This window comes from Mesocricetus auratus, unplaced genomic scaffold (assembly GCF_017639785.1).
Source record: "Mesocricetus auratus isolate SY011 unplaced genomic scaffold, BCM_Maur_2.0 Super-Scaffold_100025, whole genome shotgun sequence".
In the NCBI taxonomy this organism is placed as follows: Eukaryota; Metazoa; Chordata; class Mammalia; order Rodentia; family Cricetidae; genus Mesocricetus; species Mesocricetus auratus.
In genome coordinates, this window is record NW_024429206.1 from 13,774,421 (window position 1) to 13,794,377 (window position 19,957).

General features: G+C 49.8%; 1 protein-coding gene across 4 annotated transcripts in view; it reads right to left on the bottom strand.

Annotated features, from left to right (window-relative positions):
• Window positions 1-400: 400 nt before the first annotated feature.
• The window catches only part of Camkk2 (calcium/calmodulin dependent protein kinase kinase 2), a 49,656-nt gene continuing 30,099 nt past the window's right edge, over window positions 401-19,957 (bottom strand). The window contains exons 8-17 of one of the 4 annotated variants that reach the window (XM_040731328.1): window positions 17,627-17,648; window positions 17,402-17,490; window positions 16,929-17,128; window positions 16,180-16,233; window positions 13,865-13,938; window positions 13,676-13,763; window positions 12,112-12,240; window positions 6,711-6,811; window positions 6,231-6,273; window positions 401-3,390 (exon numbers count right to left, since the gene is read on the bottom strand). In XM_040731328.1, coding sequence (XP_040587262.1) covers window positions 3,220-3,390; window positions 6,231-6,273; window positions 6,711-6,811; window positions 12,112-12,240; window positions 13,676-13,763; window positions 13,865-13,938; window positions 16,180-16,233; window positions 16,929-17,128; window positions 17,402-17,490; window positions 17,627-17,648 — 971 coding nt within the window. In that variant the 3' untranslated portion in view covers window positions 401-3,219. The remainder of the gene's footprint in view (window positions 3,391-6,230; window positions 6,274-6,710; window positions 6,812-12,111; window positions 12,241-13,675; window positions 13,764-13,864; window positions 13,939-16,179; window positions 16,234-16,928; window positions 17,129-17,401; window positions 17,491-17,626; window positions 17,649-19,957) is intronic. The other 3 variants (XM_040731329.1, XM_040731330.1, XM_040731331.1) reach the window with 3 other exon arrangements.

Genomic DNA, 19,957 nt, shown 5'->3' on the forward strand with positions numbered 1-19,957 from the left:
TGACAACAGCCCATATTTTTGTAGCATGGGATGGAACTTTTTTCAAAATGTCAAAGCCAGGAAAACAATGCCCAGTCAACAGGACATGCCTCACATGATGAAAATCACTCCCAGTACTCTCCTGTCCAACTTTCCAGAATCCTACCCTTACCTGGGAGCAGTTTACATGGAACCCAGGAATGTGCATCTGCCCTGCTTCCAAGAACTGTGCGTATGGCCGGTCTCAGAATAACGCTGAATAATGACACCCCGAGGCATGCCTACATCAGGGGATCTGCCAGCTGCATTAACTATGACTTGGGCATCTGACTCGCTATCAGCCTAAGGGAAGGATTGCCAACATAAGCAGAGGCATCACAGAAGGACAACTACCAACAGAAAACCCCCAGGAGGCCCGGGCTTTGCACCATTTTGCTGTCTGTTTATTTCAAGTTTACAGAGAAGCTTAATCACCTGTGGGAAAACAACCGCAAGCTTGTCTCTTCAGTTCATGTACTTGTAAGTGATAAATACACAGTATTTAACTCTGTACACCTGGTAAAAGGAAAATGCATAGTAGAGAGGATCGGGGCAATAAAACAGAAGCAGAGGGCATCGGTCACCAAATAGAAAAGTCCAAAGTCTCACGCAGCTCGGCCCTGAGGCTGGAGAAGAGGAAACAGCACTCTTCCCTAGCACCTTGGGAGCAAATGGAGGCTCTGGTTCTGCACTGGTAATGTAAAGTACACCCTCAGGAAGGAGGCGAGGGCTGTGGGCCTAACCCGGTGTCTCAACGTGCACAGACGTTCCCCTAATTCTAGGAAGGTCCGGGGACAAGAGCTCTGTCCCATGGGAAGGCCAGACCAGTAGGGAGGTGACCTCTGTAGCCCCGAATGACAACAAGGGGCTCTGTAAGGTGTCTGGGAGCCACTAATAGCCTGTGGGATGTATGGGGGAGGCAGAAAAGACAGAAAAGAAGGGGTGGGACTTGTGCTTTCTTCAAGGCCGTAGGTGCAGACCAAGCCTGCCTATCCGTTAATCATGGGTGACCCAGCACGGAACGAACAGTGGGCATCCTATCTGCCCACACAGAAAAGCTGCCGAGGCAGCCTGCTGACAACGCTTTTGGCTTTTGAAAACAGTGCTGTGCTCTAATGCTCTAGTCATGGCTGTACCTCTTACACTTCCCACGGCAGCTGGACAGGGTGGGAGAGGGGGGGCCGCTCCTTTCCACAGCTTTCTTTGGTGTTTCATTGTTTAAGAAAAAAGTTAACCCACGTGGACCTCTCAACCCCGGGTGCTGCATGATTGATCGCTGGCAATCCACTTCAGACACTTTGGATGGCAAGTTCCGGGGTAGGGAGAGCGGGCATTGCCCAGTAGGGTTGTGTAAACACAAGAAGAGTTCTGCAGAGCTCTGTACAATGCTTGCCCTCCTGAGGCAGGCCTCTTGGCCAAGCCAGAATCCAGGCAGACAGACTGGGACTGAGCCTCAGGACCTGTTAGCTTTAACTACCTCCAGGTGCTTATTGCAAGCAAGCCGAACTACATCTGTGGCCAGAAGGGCTAGAGCTACTGGGTTATTTCTCCTTACATTTAAAAGAGGAAAGTTACAAAGACAATGCAAGCAGGTGAGAGGACCCCCTCACACACACAGTAGAGTCTTTGCCCTAATTCTAGTTAACTTATGTGACAGCAAGAAATGTCTGGCAAGAACTATTCAAGAGCTTAAGAACACCTAGACTCTGCATATGGCCAGGCAAGGGGGAATGGGCCTCACTCCCCCCTCTGCAGGAAAACCCTGCACAGAGGCCCACCAGACAGAAGCTAGCAGGAAGCAGTCTTCTGAGCCTCAATACTGAGACAGTCATTACAGATCACTCCAAAGCCCTGGAAAGAGTCTGGAAGCCCCCGTTAAACTTCATGGTTTCCCCTGTGGCCCTTGATACTCACACCTAAACCTCTACTAAACTTCCAGTATTGGCTAGAAGTCAAAAAGGTCCACATTTGCTCTTGAGGCCCCTGGCTACAAAGAATAAAACAAAAAGGTCCTTTGCCCTGAGGAATGTCTCTTTTCTCTACAGTGGCACCCTGATGTCACTGTGTGGTTCACCCTAAAGCCTTGACCCTAAGGATAGCCATCTGTGCCTAAGCTCAGTGATGGTGCCGCCCACAGGAAAGTGGCCCCGCGGGACAGCGACGCTTCATTGACTACATCAACCAGACAGTACTTCAGAGGAGAGAGCTTACAGTCCCCACCACACAATCACACGATGGAAGCTGTAACAAGCCCCTGGACGTTCCAATATGTAACTTCTGAATTTCTCCAGACTCCAGGCCAGCGAGGGACTCGGCATCAACTGTTGAGTCTTCAGCCATGTAATGTACTTGAAAGTGCAGGCTTTCACCCTGAAGTTTTTGCCAATTTACAAGGAGAATTAGCTTAGCTGACTCGGCCAACAGGAAGAAACGTGTTCCGTTCTCCGGACTAGCCTTTGCCACTACAGCTGCTGAATGCCCTTCCCGAGTGGCTAAACGCCCCTCAAGCATTTCAACTGCAAGCCCTTTTAGTTTTCCTGACCAAAATTTCACCCGTTAAAAAAAGAAAAAAAAAACACCTAGAAAGTCCTCATTACAAATAAATTACATCCAAGTGCCCTGCAGCCACTGTCCCTCCATGGTTCTGGAAGGCGCCCGGCTTCAGGTTTACACGGGTCACACTGAATCTTCCACTCCCCTCAAGTGTAGCCCCAGCCAGCAGTTCCCCACTTGAGTCTTCACACAGCTGCAGTCCACACACACTCACTTGGTACGTCTGACATGGTCCTGAATTCACGATGAAGGTGTTTTGTTTGTGGTTCGTTTTTTTTTTTTTTTTTTTTTGGCATAAAAATCTTTTAAAAAGCAATTGTCCCAAAATGCATGTTGGTCTGGGTTTGCAACTCCTCACACCCGCCAGTCCGGCCAGCCAGCAGCCAAAGTCGACGTCATGGAGTCAAGTCCTTTTTTTTTTCTTTGTCCCCTTAGACAACAAAGGAAAAAAAGAAAAACCACATACACACACACACACACACACAAAACAAACAACAAACAAACCCCAGATAACCAGAGATGACCGTCAAGGCTCTACACACGTGCTTGGTTTCCGTAGGACATGCTGCTATGGAAACGCAGGGCAGGGTGCAGCAGCCTCGTGCAGGGCCACACAGCCAGGCATGCGAGGTCGGGTGGTCCAGGCAGTTACTCCGGCTCCATCGCCTCCGCAGACTGCAGAGGAGGCATGCGTGGTGGGGAGCTGGGGGCCGGAGCTCCCCAACTTTCCACGCAGGGACCACGTTTCACAAGAGCACTTCCTCCTCCCCCGCGGGGGCTGGCTCGGGGCCCCGGAGGCTGTCTTCGCTGCCTTGTTTCCTGCTCACCGAACAGAAAAGCGGCGTTAAGACTTGGAGAAATGATGGCGCCCTGGCTAGTCTCCCACGTTCGCCGCTGCCCCCGCGTGTCACATCCGCTCTTTCTACTGGGTCACTTAAAGATTTCTTTCTTTTTTCTTAATTTATTTTTGTTTTATGTGCACTGGTGTTTCGCCATGGGTGTCGGGTCCCCTGGAACTGGAATTACAGACAGTTGTGAGCTGCCATGTGGGTGATTGGATTTGAACCAGCGTTTTCTGGAAAAGCAGACAGTGCTCTTAACCAGTGAGCCATCTCTCCAGTTCCTCTCTTAAAGATTTCAAAGCTGACTTTGCCTCCCTGTAAATGGAGGTGTAAGATGTACCCCAAAGAGCAAGGAACTATAAAACATCTTTACCCTCTAGTCTAGAAGGGCCTGCAAGGCAGACACTGACACCTTCCTTCAGCCATTCCACAGTGAGCTACTGGGATAGTGGCAGGGCCCTATGAACTGGCCTGGCACGTGGAGCCTTCCGGAAAGGCCTATACTGGCCTGGCATACCCAGTCTGTCCTCACCAGCCACTCCCTTCTCAGAAGAGCGCCTCACACCCCACAAGACCTGCCTGGTGTGCCAACCATGGTTTCAGCTGATGGAAGGGGGGGGGTGCTAACGAGGGGACCCGGCACCAGGCTTCTTTCAGAGTCCCCCTGGTAGGAAATGCCACTGCCCTTGCCGCTCAGGACCACTGTCCAACTCTCAACGATGATCTCTGTGCTCTACCCAAACAGGGGCCTCTATCCCTGCCCCTGTGTCCCTACGGAAGAAACAGCTACGTTTGGGAATTACATTACCTGCTCTTTTATTTTTATGCTCCAGAGGTTAAGGTTCCTGGGAAGGGTGCCTGCCCTCAAACCTGCCAACTGGTGCTGGCTGGGCCTCAGCCCAGGACCTCCTGAGAACAAGCCCTGCAAATTCCCAGGCCTGGCAGGCAGCCCTATGCTGTGTCCATGAAGGTGCAGCACAGCACTGAGACAAAGAGCAGGCTTTGCTCAGAGTCAGGAGGTGGCCCTGCCACAGAGGGAACAGAAGGCCCACAGAGGCTTCCATTTCTCATAACAAAAAGGCGGGGCTGCAGGTCATCTGGGAACAAGGTGGGGACAAGGCAGCCATCTGTCTAGCTGCTAATCTGGACACACCTCCCTGGCTCTCCTCTCAAAAGTAAAACAAAACAAACAAACAAACAAAACCCCACCATTCCCAAACAACAGGTGTTCTCTTATGCCACATGAGCCGCTGGCTCCTGGGACACAGGTGGCCTGCGAAAAGCCTCATATAAACCAGTTCCCAACTAGGAGAAAATAGTTCCCACTTGCATGCAAATGTCCAGAGCAGGCTCATCCATTTGTGACAGCCAAGAGGGAAACACCTTCCACCAACGGCCCAAACATCACTGTCCGCCTGAGCGCGTCTCGGTTATGAGAAGGGACGAAGCGCTGACACATGCTGCACTGTGGATGAGCCTTGAAGGCACGTTGCTGAGAGAAAGGAGCCAGACGCGGAAGGCCGCACACGGCACTATCCCGTTTACAGAAGCCCCCCAGAAGGCCGCACACGGCATTATCCCGTTTACAGAAGCCCCCCAGAAGGCCGCACACGGCACTATCCCGTTTACAGAAGCCCCCCCAGAAGGCCGCACACAGCACCATCCCATTTACAGAAGCCCCCCAGAAGGCCGCACACGGCATTATCCCGTTTACAGAAGCCCCCCAGAGTGGACAAATCTGCAGAAAACTGGGCAGGCGTCAGCGGATGTGGTGGAGACAGGCAGAGGAGGACGGTCCTTCCTGGGCTAACACTGCCGTCCCCAGCGCTGCAGAAGTGACTACACTTCACAGTGGCGAGCTATGGGGGTTAATTAACTGAGCGTCTCATTTGTCTGCAGTGCTGGGGTGCCAGAGCTCCAGCCCGAGCCTTCGGTAAAGCTACTGTGTGTGTATGTTCACATATGGATGCAAGTCCGAAGTCAGCTTCAGGCATTTTCCTCAAGTACCAACCACCTTGTTTTTAAAAGTTAGGCTGACTAAACAGTGAGTCTAGGGATCTGCCTGTCTCCACCTCCCCAGGAAACTCACGCTACCTCAACCTGGTATTTTACAGGGGTTCTGTGGGATTGGACTTGAGCCCTCATACTTTAACAATTGAATGATCACCCTGGACCCAATATAGCTAGTTTTAACAAAAAAGTGACTGACAGGAACTCCCAACAGAGACAGGCAGCCCCATCAGGGTCAGTGAGAAGGACACTGGGGATATCTATCTGCCCTAGTGCAGACCCTGGGGGGAGCAGAGTCACCGAACAGGTCCACCCAACTTTACAGGGACAAGTATCCATCTGCCCTGGAGTCTGTAGGCAGCACTGACCTAGATATGCAGGCAGGAAGGAGAAAGCCCTGATCCCGCAATGATCAACAGGCAGAATAGGACTTAGTTCTAGGTTTTACCCTACCAGATGCAGAGGAGCCCTAAGTGAAGACAAACGGAGGGCCTGATCTGTGCTCTGTGTGCACACCAGGGCCACAGCAGACCTTCAATGCCGTTGACGTGCACGGGTATGCAGCTACCCGAAGACCTGGCTGTTAACAGGCATTCCGGGTGGAGCGCCATGCACCGCAGCCCAGCCCACATGCATGACACACCACGGGACCCAAGCCCCTGGATGCCCCTCATTGTAAACCCAGAGGCCCTCGGTGAGCCAGGCACAGCAGCTCAGGCTGAAGGAGATGCCCGCGTGCTCTGCAGATGCCCGCCCCAGACCCCAGCGGAGGGGAGGCGATGGCACAGGCAGGCAGACAGGCATTACCTTGGGCTCAGACAAGGGCTCCCATTCCCTGGTTGGCTTTTTGCTGGAATTGCCAGAGGAAGGGAAAAGGGAAGTGAGAAGGGACCCTGGGATGCCCCCCACATCCCAGAGACAGTAACCCCTGCATCTGCCAGAGCCTGAACCAGGGTGGTCTTTCTGAGCAGATGGACGGACTTGTGCTCACACAGAAAGTCCCAGAGCGAGATCACGTGACCCCTCCATCACACGGCCTCTAAAACACTTGTGTTTCTGGGGCCACAGATTGCCACAACCCAGAACCCCCACTGAAAGAGTAGGTCCTCAGAGGAAGGTGGAGCTTCCGAGTAGGTACACTGCCAACAGATGGATGCTGGCCGAGCTGAGGAGGCCACAAGAGCAAAGCCAGGGCCTACTGAAGCCCCCAGCTGCCTCTCCTGGGATGGCCCAGGCCTAGCTTTAGTCTCCCACCCCCAGAACTGGGAGGGAGGTGGGGTCACTCACGTAAGCAGGTTTCCTGGTGCTGACAAGGAACGTTCCTCCCGCCGGCTGCCCTCAAACGGGTTCCCGAAAGAGCGTTTCCGAATCATGGTCTTCACTAGGATCTGAGGCGGGAGAAGGAAGAGGGCAGTGATGACTGGGCCACCGCCCTCTTCTCTCTGGTCCCTGCCAGCTCCCGGGGCTCACGACTCTTGCAGGCTCTTCCTACCCAGGCGCCACCAGCCAGAACCATCCTGAGCCTGGGGGCAACAGCTAGCTTCCTTCAGACCGCTCCCTGGCTGCAGGATCAGACGTGGCTTGTCATGACCCAGTCCAGCCTACCCGGTCCTAAGACCCGTGTTCCCAATCAGAAACAAGCCATTTATGTCACAATTCTTGGGGAAGAGATGATGTGTTTTCAGAACTGACACTGAATTCACACAAGATAAACTCAACATTTTAAGAGTCTAGAACCTCCGAGCCTACCAAAACTTACCAGTGCTCAAGCCCTTTATAGACAGGAGTTCAGTATTTGTATATAACATCTGCATATTCCCCAGTGTACTTTAAACCATCTCGAGCCAACTTACAACACAGAACATGATATAAACACTTTGTCAACAGTTAGACCTAATCAGCTAGGGCATGACAACAAGTCAGGTTTACATGTTTGGGGTAAATCCAATTTTCTTTTTTCGTGTATTTTCAATCAGTGGTTGGTAGAGTTTATAGATAAGGAAACCAACTATATACAACTGAGTGGTTTTTAGTATATTCACATCACCTTGATCCACTTTCAGATTTACACGACCCTAAAGAGAAACCCCATATCTGTCAGTAGTCATTTCCCATGACCCACAGCCCTTAGCAACCACCAATCTTTCTGTCCATATAGGTTTTCTTATTCTGGGCATTTTCTATAAGTAGAACCATACTCTTAATAGCCTTTTGTGCCTAATTGCTTCTAAATTAAAATTTTTTTTATTTTATGTGTATGAATACTTTACCTGCATGTATGTTTGTTATTGGTCACAGTTAGAAAAAAAAGCTAAACAAAATAGTCAAATTCAAATCTTTTTCTAAAGGAAAAAAGGATATATGATATAGAAATGATGAAATAAAGCTAGGCGTTGGTGGCACACACCTTTAATCCCAGCACTTGGGAGGCAGAGGCAGGCGGATCTCTGTGAGTTCGAGGCCAGCCTGGTCTACAGAGCGAGTTCCAGGACAACCTCCAAAACAATACAGAGAAACCCTGTCTCGAAAAACAAAAACAAAAAAAAAAAGAAGTGATGAATAAAAGGGTAGATTATTGAATCTAATCCAAAAAAATATTAGCCTCAAAATATTTTACATTGGTATCGGTTGTGGTTTATTGATACAAATTTAAAGTTAATTTTGTTATACTGTATACATGTTTCTACTCACTTAAGGCATTATGCTTATTCAGCTCATTTAAAAATGTAATATATAATTAAGAAATACAGATTAATGGTGACTATACTAGTCAAATTTATAGTCATGTTAGGTATTTTTTCAAGATCATACACAGATATATTTAGATAGATAGATGGTCCTCAAACACTTCAAAGACCTACAGAATGTGGCATTTAAAATGTTTGATAACCTAAGGCTTTTCATGACAGTGAGACATGTTTGCTCCTGGCAGCACCAATCTACTTCAGAGAAGATAATGGGCATCAAAGAAACTCTGTATGGAATTTGTTTTCTTTATGGCAAAGCTGGCCATTTGGGCAAAGAAACTGCCCTTGCCTCAATTGCTGACAGTATACTGTCCAAACTGAACCAGCAGGACACACAAAAAACGTAACTGCCAAACTTTGCCAAGACAAGGTAAAACAGTCCTTCAAAATCCCCTGCTTCTCAGAAAAGTCTGTCAGCTATGCTAGGCCTGTAGGCCAAAGTTGGCTGCCCCAATGTTACAAAAGAATTCTGGGTGACTGTCCAGGTATCCAGATGTCCCTGTTGTTAAGTAACCCTTCTGGGTTTTTTTGATGGAGTTAAAGACTAAATAATTAAACTTATGGTTTTTCTTAGTTATAAAAGGTAAATTAGGTATAAAACCTTAGAGTCACAAAGATAAGGTAGATAATAGATATTTTCTCTAATTTGTAACTATAATTCTTACCTGATAACCTTGTTATATATAGTTTTACTATGTTAAAATTAAAAACCTTCGTTTTCAACTAAACAAAAAGGGGAAATGTTATGGAATAATCCTTCTGTATACTGTGAAAATGTGTTGCTCTCATTGTTTATAAAATCTGATTGGCTGATAGCTAGGCAGGATTTTCAGGGCAGACAGAATGCTGGGAAGCAACAGATATAGAGAGAAGCAAGATGAATGAGCCATGTTGAAAGAAGATACCACCAGCTTGGCAGTGGTGGCACACGCCTTTAATCCCAGCACTCGGGAGGCAGAGGCAGGCAGAGCTCTGTGAGTTTGAGGCCAGCCTGGTCTACAGAGCGAGTTCCAGGATAGGCTCTAAAGCTATACAGAGAAACTCTGTCTTGAAAAACTAATAAATAAATAGAAATGTGTTTTAAAAAAGTAGCACCATGTAGCAAAGGGTAGATAAGAAATTTGCATTAATTTAAAATATAAGAGTTAGCTAGTAATAAGCCTGAGCTATCGGCCAAGCATTTATAATTAATAATAAGTCTCTTGAGTGGTTATTTGGGAATGGCTTCCAGGACACAAAGAAACTCCACCTACAAATGTATGTGCACTGTGTACATGCCTGGAGGTTAGAAGAGGGTGCCCGTTCCCATGGAAATGAAGTTTTGGATAAATGTAAGCTTCCACGTGGGTGCTGGGGCCCTCTGCAAGAGCAGTAAGTGTTCCTAACCAGAGCCCTCTCTCCAGCCCCTAAGAAGGTTTGTTGTTGTTTACAGACATGTTTAGATGTTTTGCCTGCAGAGACCAGACGAGGGCAGTGGATCCCCTGGAACTGGAGTTACTGACAGTTGTGGGACGCCATGTGGGTATGGATAGCTGAGCCATCTTTCCAGCCCCTACAATGGTTTTCAGATTTCTGTTTGTGGTGTGTGTGGATGTGGGGGTGCACACGTACGGAGGACAACCCCTGCTGCGGGGCCTCACCTTCCACCTTGTTTGAGAGAGGGTCTCTCTAGCCATTCACTGCTGTGTATGCCAGGCTAGCTGGCAAGGGAGTTTCAGATGATTCTCCTGCCTGCCTTGCATCTTCTTCTGCTGAGGTTAGTCTGATATTTTACACAGGTCCTGGGAGTCTGAACTCAGGCTGCAGGGCCTGTGGAGCATCCCAAACATGCCTCCAACTCCAGCTCCGAGGGATCTGACTGCCCTCTTCTGGCTTCAATGTGTGCACACAATCACACATGCACACACAAATACATAGAATTTTTAAAATTTTTCAAATGTAAGGGGAGAAATAAAAAGGTGGAAATATTCAAATGTCCACCACCTGGAAAATGCAAAACTCGCGGCACATCTGTGTAGTTGAGTATTCAGTCACCAAAGGAATGAAGCACACACCCATGCAGCTTCCACATGGGTGAGCCTTAGAAACTAGTGGAAGCCAGACACAAAAGGCCAGGCAGTGCAGGGTCCCACTGGGCTCTGGTAGGTGTTACCCCCGGCTTCCCTTTCTGACAGCCTCTCCTCCTGCACCCTGCACTGACCTCTCATCCCATGGGAAGGTCGCTCTCTAGGTCCATCTTTTTTAAAAAACTTGTTTATTCTTATTTTATGTGCACTGGTGTTTGGCCTACATATGTCTGTGTGAGGGTGCTGGATCTGCTGGAACTGGGGTTACACACAGTTGTGAGGTGCCATGTGGGTGCTGGGAACTGAACCTGGGTCCTCTGGAAGAGCAGCCAGTGCTCTTAACCACTGAGCCATCTCTCCAGCCCCTCTGGAAGTTTCTTGTCTCAAATTGTCCTGTTCCTCTCACTCAGCTGTCTACCGCCCTGTTCCCTCTCAGCAGGATACACCTTACCACTCTATGTTCATCCATTTCTTTTCTCTAATTTTTATTCTACATGATTGAGTGTTTTGCCTACATGTGTATCTGCGCACCACTCGCAGGGCTGGTGGTACCCACAGAGGCCAGGAGGCTTTAGATCCCCTGGAACAGGGGTTATAGGCTGCTGTAAGCTCTGAGGACTAGGTCCTCTGGAAGAAGAGCAGCTGCTCTTAATCACTGGCCCTCTCTCCAGCCCCTTTAAACATCCTTAAAGGAACCCTTTGGACCACCATTGGGCCCAGTGCCTCTCCATCAGATACATGCCCTCCGGCCCCTCCATTACAACAGACATCATCCCCTCTATTACAACAGACATCTATCTACTCCTTGGCACGACCACCTGCCTCCCAGTGAAGGCACAGAACATGCGGGCTATACTCATGGCTGTTCCCCTCCCTGAGGAACCACTTACATATGGTTCAAGAAGCATTTCTCCAGTGACAAATACCTAACCAGACGCCCAGGCCAACCAGATGCTTTCCCTCAAGAGAGTCCAGAGGGAACAAAACCGCTCACAGTGGCCCAGGGTCAGACCTAGCTTCCTCTCCCACTACAGGCAGAGAACAGGGTGAGTGGGTGGAGAGTGGACCAGGAAAGGTGAGTGGGTGTGGCAGCGTCTGGGAGAGTGGAGGTCATGCAGAGCCCCGGCTGGAAGAAGGAACGTGAATGAGTGCCCAGCCCTGGAGCTCAGGTTCTGAAGGAGACAATAACAGCATGGGGTAAGCAAAAGAGAGCAGGCAAGCAAAGAGAGCAGGGCCCAATTCCCAGACTCCCAAAGGGACCCTTGAGGCTGGTGCTGGCCTTGTAGAGACCGGGCCCTGCTTGTCTGCTGGGGCTGGGGCTGCCTCCTAGAGCCAGACACCCTCCTAGGGGGCTGGCAATGGGGTGGCTCCTACAGTCTCCAAGTTGAGGCTTGAAAACTACTCCTTCAAGCTTCCTTCTCCCTGAACCAAGACCCAGATTCAGGGCCACAAAAAGGGAGCCCAGTGTCTCCCAGTGAAACCCTGTGTCCCAAGATTGGGAAGCCTTGGAACACCCACGTGCCGGATGTGAGACACGCCAAGTTAGCTACTGGAGTCTCTCACCACGCTGAGGCTCAGGCCCACTGCTGACTCTGGTCTGGTTGTCCTCATCTTCCCAGCTCCTCTCCCCTAACACGCTCTGGAAGCAGGAATTCTAGAAGGGCAGCATGATGCCCACAGGGGGCTACCTATCTCCACAGAAATCTGGGAGTCCCAGGGCTACTGGCCCAATGAGTGGCTGTGAGTCAGAGTGACTCGCACAGGGTTCTCAGGCCCATGGTTGCTTGCTTCCCAGCGGCAAGTGTCCAGCCCTGCCGTCTCTAGCCTTGCCTCAGGCTCTCTGCTACTCTTGGTCAGTGGACCTTCCCGCCTTACCACAGTCGCCAGGCTGGGAATGTGTTTGACTGAGTTCTCCACCTCCTCTTCGGTCACCTCGACCAGAGTGCAGTTCTCGTCCTCCGATGGCAATGGCTCCGCCCCGTGCCTCGTGACCCAAGGGTGCAGCTTCAAGAATGACAGGAGGGGTGAGGGACAGGCGCCACTGGTTCCCACAAGGCCCTGCCAGTGAGCAGTGCCAAGGAGGGCATGCAGGAAGGAGAGGCCAGGGCCTGGGCCAGGCATGCAGGAGAGCCGGTGATGCAGGCAGAGGGTGAGTGAGTGAGAAGGGAGGAAATGAGAACAGGCGGAGACGGAATGGGAGGTGCTGCGGAGCTGTGGTGTGCGCGGACGCAGTTCTCCATCAGAACTTGGTATCAGTCTTGCCCAGCTGCCCCAGGAGCACCCACTGGTCCCCACCAACTCTCCCTGACAACAGATGCTGGGCTCTCAACAAGTGTATTTTCTCATCCCACAGAACAAGGAACAAGGAGCTGTGGAGGGGCCAGATGGAAGGGCGTATTCCCAAGAGCACCCAGGCCCCCTTCCTGAGGTTCAAGTCCTTATCTGGGACTTTTGGACCCTCTTTTTTCTTTCTTTTTTTCCGTTTTTCAAGACAGGGTTTCTCCGTGTACAGTCCTAGCTGTCCTGGAACTTGCTTTGTAGACCAGGCTGGCCTCGAACTTAGAGATCCATCTGTCTCTGCCTCCCGAGTGCTGGGATTAAAGGTGTGCGCCATCATTGCTGGCTCAACTTTTGGACCCTTTTAAAGACACCCTGCCAGTTTAAACGAGCCCGGTACCTCTGAAGCCCGGGAGCATATCTCGAGATGTCTGTCTTTCTTTTTAAAGACATGGAGTCACATATCTCAGGCTGGCCTCTGCCTCACTATGTAGCTGAGGATGACCCTAAACCTCTGGTCCTGCCTCCATACAGCCCCATGCTGTGATTATAGGCATGCACTACCATGTCTAATCTAAACAGTACTAGAAACAGAACCCAGGGTTCCATGAATGCCCGTCAACCATTCTACCGACAGAATGACATCCCCACCCATCTTGGGATTTGTATTTTTAGACGCCAGATGTGTGTATTTGGCATTGACAGGGGCATATGCAGTGGTGGACAACGCCTCTGCTGAAAGCACTTTCTACCACAGGGGTCAACGCAGCAGCTAGAGGCTGAACTGCCCCCTGACTTCCTCCCACCCTCTCTGCAGTTCCTCGAAGGAACTGGGCCCCATCTTTGGCGGGTTCAAAGGAAGGACTTGAGGTTCAGCAGCCAGAACATGGAGCACACAGAGGCCCCAGATCACTCTCTGAGGGCGGACACTATCATCACAAGCTAATGGGAGCAAGCGCAGGCAGGCCAGCTGATGGGTCACAGCTCCCACAGCATCAACACTCCTCCCTGCCCCCAGCAGCACCCAGCAGCCCAGAGGCTCCAGGACACGGGGAGGCAGCGATGCCAGGAGGGTGTGGTGCCGTGGACAGGGCTGAGCCAAACATTTCCAAGCACAGGCCACAGGCCTCAAGTACCAGCCTTCTTAGCGGCAGTCAAGTACCTTGATTTCGGGCACCACAATCCTGGACTCTGGGTTCTTGTCTAGCATTCGGGTGATCAGATCTTTCAAGTCTTCGGCTATATCAGGCCTGGGGGTGGAGACACATCATGGGTAGGTCACAGAAAACTCAGGAAGCTGACCGCTAAGGGATCAGAAGGAGTTGACGGTGGACAGACAGGCTCTACTCACTGGTCTGGAAACTCCAGGGCCTGGCTCTTGATCTTACTGTGCAAACACATGATTCTCTCATCCATGAAAGGACACTGCAGAAAGGCCAGGGAGGACGGTGGTCAGTGGCTGCCACCTGTGTCCTTCAGAGGCCATCTGTGCCGTGCCACTCCTCAGGGACCACAGCAGAGAAATGGACAGTGGTGGCCCAGGCTACAGGAAGCAGGAACCATTGCCCTTCACCCCATCCCGAAACCCGTGAAGGAACAGGAATGTCACGCTGCCCCCCAGCCCTTACCAACTGCACCGCTCACCTGCTTGGTAGCTGACCTTCAGTTTCCCACTGACACAAAAGCAAACACTCCCCCACCTACCCGCCCAGAGAGCAGTAAGGAAGCCGAGACTAACGCAGGTGTGCATGTGTGCGAGCATGCGTGCGTGAGCGATTGTGAGAGTTTAGCCTGGCTCGGGTCCCACGGGAGGCTCTCCGTGACTAGACACTCAACCCACGGTGCCCTCCACCTGGAATGACCTCCCCATCATCAACTGCATGGCTCGTTCTCCCCAGTCACGCCTGACCACAACCACCTGCGTGGCCTCCCCGGGCTTCCCTGCAGCAGACCCACCTCATTCCTGCCAACCACACCATTCCCCAGCTGAGCACCTAACCCTGTCACTACAGTCATTTACTGGTGACTCCTTTCCCCCGGGGCCTCTGGCTCATTCTCAGAATGTCCTTGGCACACAGTAAAGATTTGCTGAACTAATGAAAACTGAAATTGGTTCTCAATTCTCAGGGGTTGTAAAACACATAAGTACTGAACTAGGGGTGCAGCTCGGGGGTAAAATGGCGCTTAGTATGTACAAGGCCCCCGGGTCTGACTGCCAGCTGAAGGGAGCAGGTATGATGATAAATGGATATATGGATACTATAACATAATGGTAAGTTCCAGGTGTCAGGGTTGTGAGTTTTTGCCATAGAATTCTCTCAACTTTATGTTGAGCTGAAAATTGTTCTAAAGATGTACTTTTTTATTTTATGTCTGCACATGAGTATGTGCCACTTGGATGCAATGCCCGTAGAGACCAGTAGAGAGAGTAAGATTCCCCAAAACTGGAGTTTCAGCCCTTTATGAGCAGCCATGTGGGAGCTGGGAACTAAACCAGGGTGCTCTGTACCAGCAGGCAGTGCTCTTAACTGCTAGGCCATCTCACTAGCTCCAAGAAAAATTTTCTTAATAAATACTCAAAAAAATAGTTTAAAAAAACCCAAAAATTATTTTACTTCTACATAGACCAAGATTTTTTTCCTTCCTTTTTTTGCTTCTGATTTTGTTTTTTGTTTTGTTTTTGTTTTTGTTTTTTTTTTTGAGACAGGGTTTCTCCATGTAGCCATGGCTGTCCTGTAACTCGCTCTGTAGACCAGGCTGGCCTTGAACTCAGAAATCCACCTGCCTCGGCCAGGCTATGGTGGCGCACACCTTTAATCCCAGCACTTGTGAGACAGAGGCAGGAGGATCTCTGTAAGTTCGAGGCCGGGCTGGACTGACAGCCTCCAAAACAATACAGAGAAACCCTGTTTCTAAAAACCAAAAAAAAAAAAAAAAAAGAAATCCACCTGCCTCTGTATATGCCTGGTTTTGAAACAAGACCCTTAAAGTCGCCTCCACGGGGACACAAACTCCAAACAGGAAGGAGCCATGCTTGTATTGCTCGCAGAGTCAAACCAGACTTTATGGTTAAAAGAGCTGCCTTGCCTGGTGTGGTGGAGCACACCTGTTATCCCAGCACCCTGGAGCCAGAGGGTCTCTGAGTTCAAGGCCAGCCTGGTCTACATAGCAAGTTCCAGGACAGCTGGAGCTACAGAGAGAAACTCTGTCTCAGGAAAAAAAAAAGGTGCCTCTGAACATGAATAATGTTGAGACAGTAGAAAAAAGACTACATCAAGAAGTTAAACACCACTCCCTAAGTCAATAGTGCCCTGTGAACTATGATTCCCATTCTGTCCCCAGCAATAGCGGCTAGGCACACTCTGATGAAAAGGACGTCAAACCAGTACTAAGTAAGGCTGAGAAGAATGCAGAGGTAGAGTATTTGTTGTCCTTGCCCTAAACTCATCAACTACCTAGAATCTCCACACAGCCTCTGTTGATCTTTCTGTTTCATTCAAACATTTTTATACAAATGAGAATATCATCAAAGATAAGGATATTACAAAGGATCTATTTTAACTATTCATTCAGCTGTGGAGATACAATTTGCAAATGAGAACCGTCTCCTTGCAAGGGAAGTAGCCATCCACATCAGTCACAAGACAGGACATGCCGCCCTCTTACCTGACCAAAGACAAAACAGTACAGTGTCACACCCATGGCCCAAACATCCAAGGCCTGCAAGAAAAAGAAACACTAGTGTGATGTACTACAGCTATGCTTACAGGTCCAACAACTAAGTCTCCAACCTCCTTGGGGAGCCTCCTCCTCCTCCTCCTCCTCCTCCTCCTCCTCTTCCTCCTCCTCTTGCTCTTCCTCCTCCTCCTCCTTCTCTTCTTTTTTGTTTGTTTGTTCATTTTTCAAGACAGAGTTTCTCTGTATACCTGCTCTGGCTGACCTGGAACCTGCTTTGTAGACCAGGCTGGCCTTGAACACACAGAGATCCACCTGCCTCTCCCTCTAGAGTGCTAGGAATAAAGGCTAAACCACCTTTTCTTAATCCACACTCTTGGGCTGAAGTAAGCCCTGTCCCCTGGCCTCCTTGGTTGGGACATGACGCACTGGCACAGCCACTGAAATCACAACTCCACCAGTCACAGAGGTGGGTCACAGTTTCCCTGCAGTTGCTATCCAGAGAGGAAAGCCTGGCTCCTGAAGTTGACTCTCTGATGGACAGCAGCCCGCAAGTCCTGGTGCCTGACCCACATGCAGAGAAACCAGTCTGGGAGACACCGACCCTTGTTTGAGTTCCTGCATGATTCATCAGCTACCTGCCCAGTGGGCTTGCTCTCTGTACATCTCTTGTATTGGATTTTTACTACTTTGAACCAAAGGACTCTGATGCAGGCAGAGCTGAGCAGATCCACACCTACCTTCCCAGAGAAGATCTTGCGGGTCTCTGAGAGCGACTCAGGTGCCATGAAGGCAGGTGTGCCCACGGTGTTAGACAGCAAGGCATCGCTGCCCTTGAACTCATTGCTCACACCAAAGTCTGCTATCTTGATGTGCCCGTCTTCCCCCACCAGGAGGTTGGAAGGCTTGATGTCCCGGTGGATGATCTTCTGGTAGTGTACTAGATGGAGAGGCACCAATGGAAGAGAGGGGGCAGGGAAACCCCATGAGAATCTCCACTTGGCCATGCAGCCCAGCCTCATCTCCCAAGCTCGATCCCCTCCCCAAACACGCTCTGTGTTTAAGGATGTTTCTCAGAACACCAGCCGTCTACAGAGATTTTGAACCACCTGTCACAGCCCAGCAGAGAAGTGAAATGCTTTCCGTTTCCCGCCCACTACCTGGGGTGCTAGCTATCCCAGAGGCGAGCAGCTGCCCCACGGGCATGGCTTACAATACTCAATGCCTTTGATCAGATCCTGGAAGTAGAATCGGGCCTGGTCTTCGGATAGTGGCTTCAGGGTAGGCACTTCCATCACAGGCCTGAAAGGTTGACACGTGTGTCACTCATGTGAAGCAGATCCAGCTAGCGCTGGCCCACTATCCCCCTCAGAGCCCAGCTCCCCTCACTCAGCTTTCAGATGAAGCCTGGCATAGCACCTGGGAGACGGATACTCACCCTTGGTTGACCAATTCAAACACTGTGGAGAAGAGAAGGAGGTAAAACTGTCACCTTGCGACACTGGAAATCCGCCTCCCTCCTCCTCATCCACCCCACCCCCAGCTACCTCTCTAGACTGTCCGAGCACAGAAATGAATCCTAGGAGGACTAAGGAGACACACACAGTCTACTGAACCAAAGCTGCTTGGTATTACCAGGTGCTGCTGAGGAGGCAAAGTACCTCCTGATAGCCATGGGACCCTACACCTGGACTTTATTTCTAGAACTCAAAATAGCCAAGGAAAGCTGTACCCAGTGGTACAGAATCCCCATTATACAAGAGGCTAAGGCAGGGGGATCACAAATTCAATGTCATCCTGGGCTACAGGGTGAGTTCAAGACTAGACTAGGCCAACTCAGTGAGCTCCTGTATCAAAAAGCAAAGGGTGGGGGCTGAAGATATAGACAATGATTTACTGCTTGACTAGCATACATTAGGCCCTGGGTTTGAGTCCCAAGAATGAAGACCACACATGAGTGTACTCATGCATGCACACACTCTCTCTCCCTTTCTGTCTCTCTGCCTCTGTCTCTCTCTTACACACACACACACACACACACACACACACACACACACACACACAGTCAAGGGTGCAAGAAGGAAAATAAAGCTGGGGGACAGGAAGTAAGTACTCTGAGCTGTAGTTTCAACTAATTTGTACTGTTTTTAATTATAGGTACTATGTGGGTCTGTGTACATGCATGCAGGTGCCCTTGGAGGCCAGAGGCGTCATAGTTCCCTAGCTCTAGAGTTATAGGCACTATGAACCACCCACCATGCATTCTAGGAACTCAATGTGGATACTCTACAAGAACAGTTCGTGCTTTCTTCTCAGTTTCTTGTTTTGTTTTATGACAAAGTCTGACTATGTAGCCCTAGTTGGCTTAGAGCTTGCTAAGTTGACAGAGATGTGGCTGTCTCTGCCTCCCAAGTGCAGAGATTAAAGGTGTGTACCAGCAGGCCTGGCTTTCTTTCTTTCTTTTTTTTTTTTAGGCTTATTTTTATTTGTTGTCTGTGGTAGTCTAAAGGAACATGGCCCCCACTGGCCCACAGTGAGTGGCACTGTTAGAAGGTGTGGCTTGGTTAAAAGAAGTGTGTTATGGGGTAGGCTTTGGGGTCTCAGATGCACAAGCCAGGCCCAGTGTCATTCTCTCTTCCTGCTGCCTGCCAATCCAGATGTAGGACTCGGCTACCTCTCCATCACCATGTCTGTCTTCCCACCGTGATGTCAGTGGACTGCAAGCCAGCCCCAGTTAAATGTTGCCATGGTCGTGGTGTCTCTTCACAGCAATAGAGCACTAAGACACCGTCTATACGCGTGCCTGCCTGAATTTATGTGCACTGTTTGTGCAAGAGTCTATGGAGGCCAGCAAGCATCAGATCATCTGAAATTGGAGTTTAGAGGTGCTTAGGAGTCACCAGACATGGGTGCTGAGGGCCAAACCTGGGTCCCCTGACTGAGCCATGTCTCCAGCACCCGCTTTTCTTTGACTTTCTAGAAATACAGATGTTCTCACCCTTTGAGCGCTTGGCCTGCTGGCAAAGACTCTTGCTGACACTGCCCATCCTCTGTCCTTAACACACATGGCCGTGGTCGTAAAGTGTACAGATCCCCATCCTACTTCATCAACCCAGATCTCCCAGCTTCTCTTTTATTTTCTTTCTGTGTAGTGCTGTTAGCTTCGACGCCTTTGCGTGACACTTAGGTGGCTGCTCTGAGAACGTTTGAGATGTTTCCAGAGAAACGTAGAAGGGGGCATGAATACTGAAGTATTAACTCAGGGTGAGAAAATTACTCTAGGAATACCATTCTGGGCCCAAACAGTTTTTCAAGTTTTCTAATTTCTGCTGTACTTCCTTAGATTTCACTCACTTCTTACCATGTCTTCCATTTGGCTCTATCTATAAACCACATAAATTAGCATTTATTTAATGTTTTCTTTTTTAAGTATTTTCATATTTCCATACCCCAACACACACACACACACACACACACACACACACACACGCAGGGGGTGTTGGGAACTGAATCGAGAATCCAGACCTTGCACATCTGGGGCAAACATACTACCATTGAGCTATATTTCTCTCATGTTTTTCTTTAAAGTGACTTGTTTCTAATTCTTTTTATTTTCCCCTTCCTTTTTGACACAGGGTCTCGCTATGCACCCTCTGGCTGGCCTGAAACTTGTTCTGTAGACCAGGCTGGCCTGGAACTCACAGAGATAGGTCCTCCTGCCTCTGCCTCCTATGTGCTAGGATTAAAAGCATTTATAAACGAGGTCTTT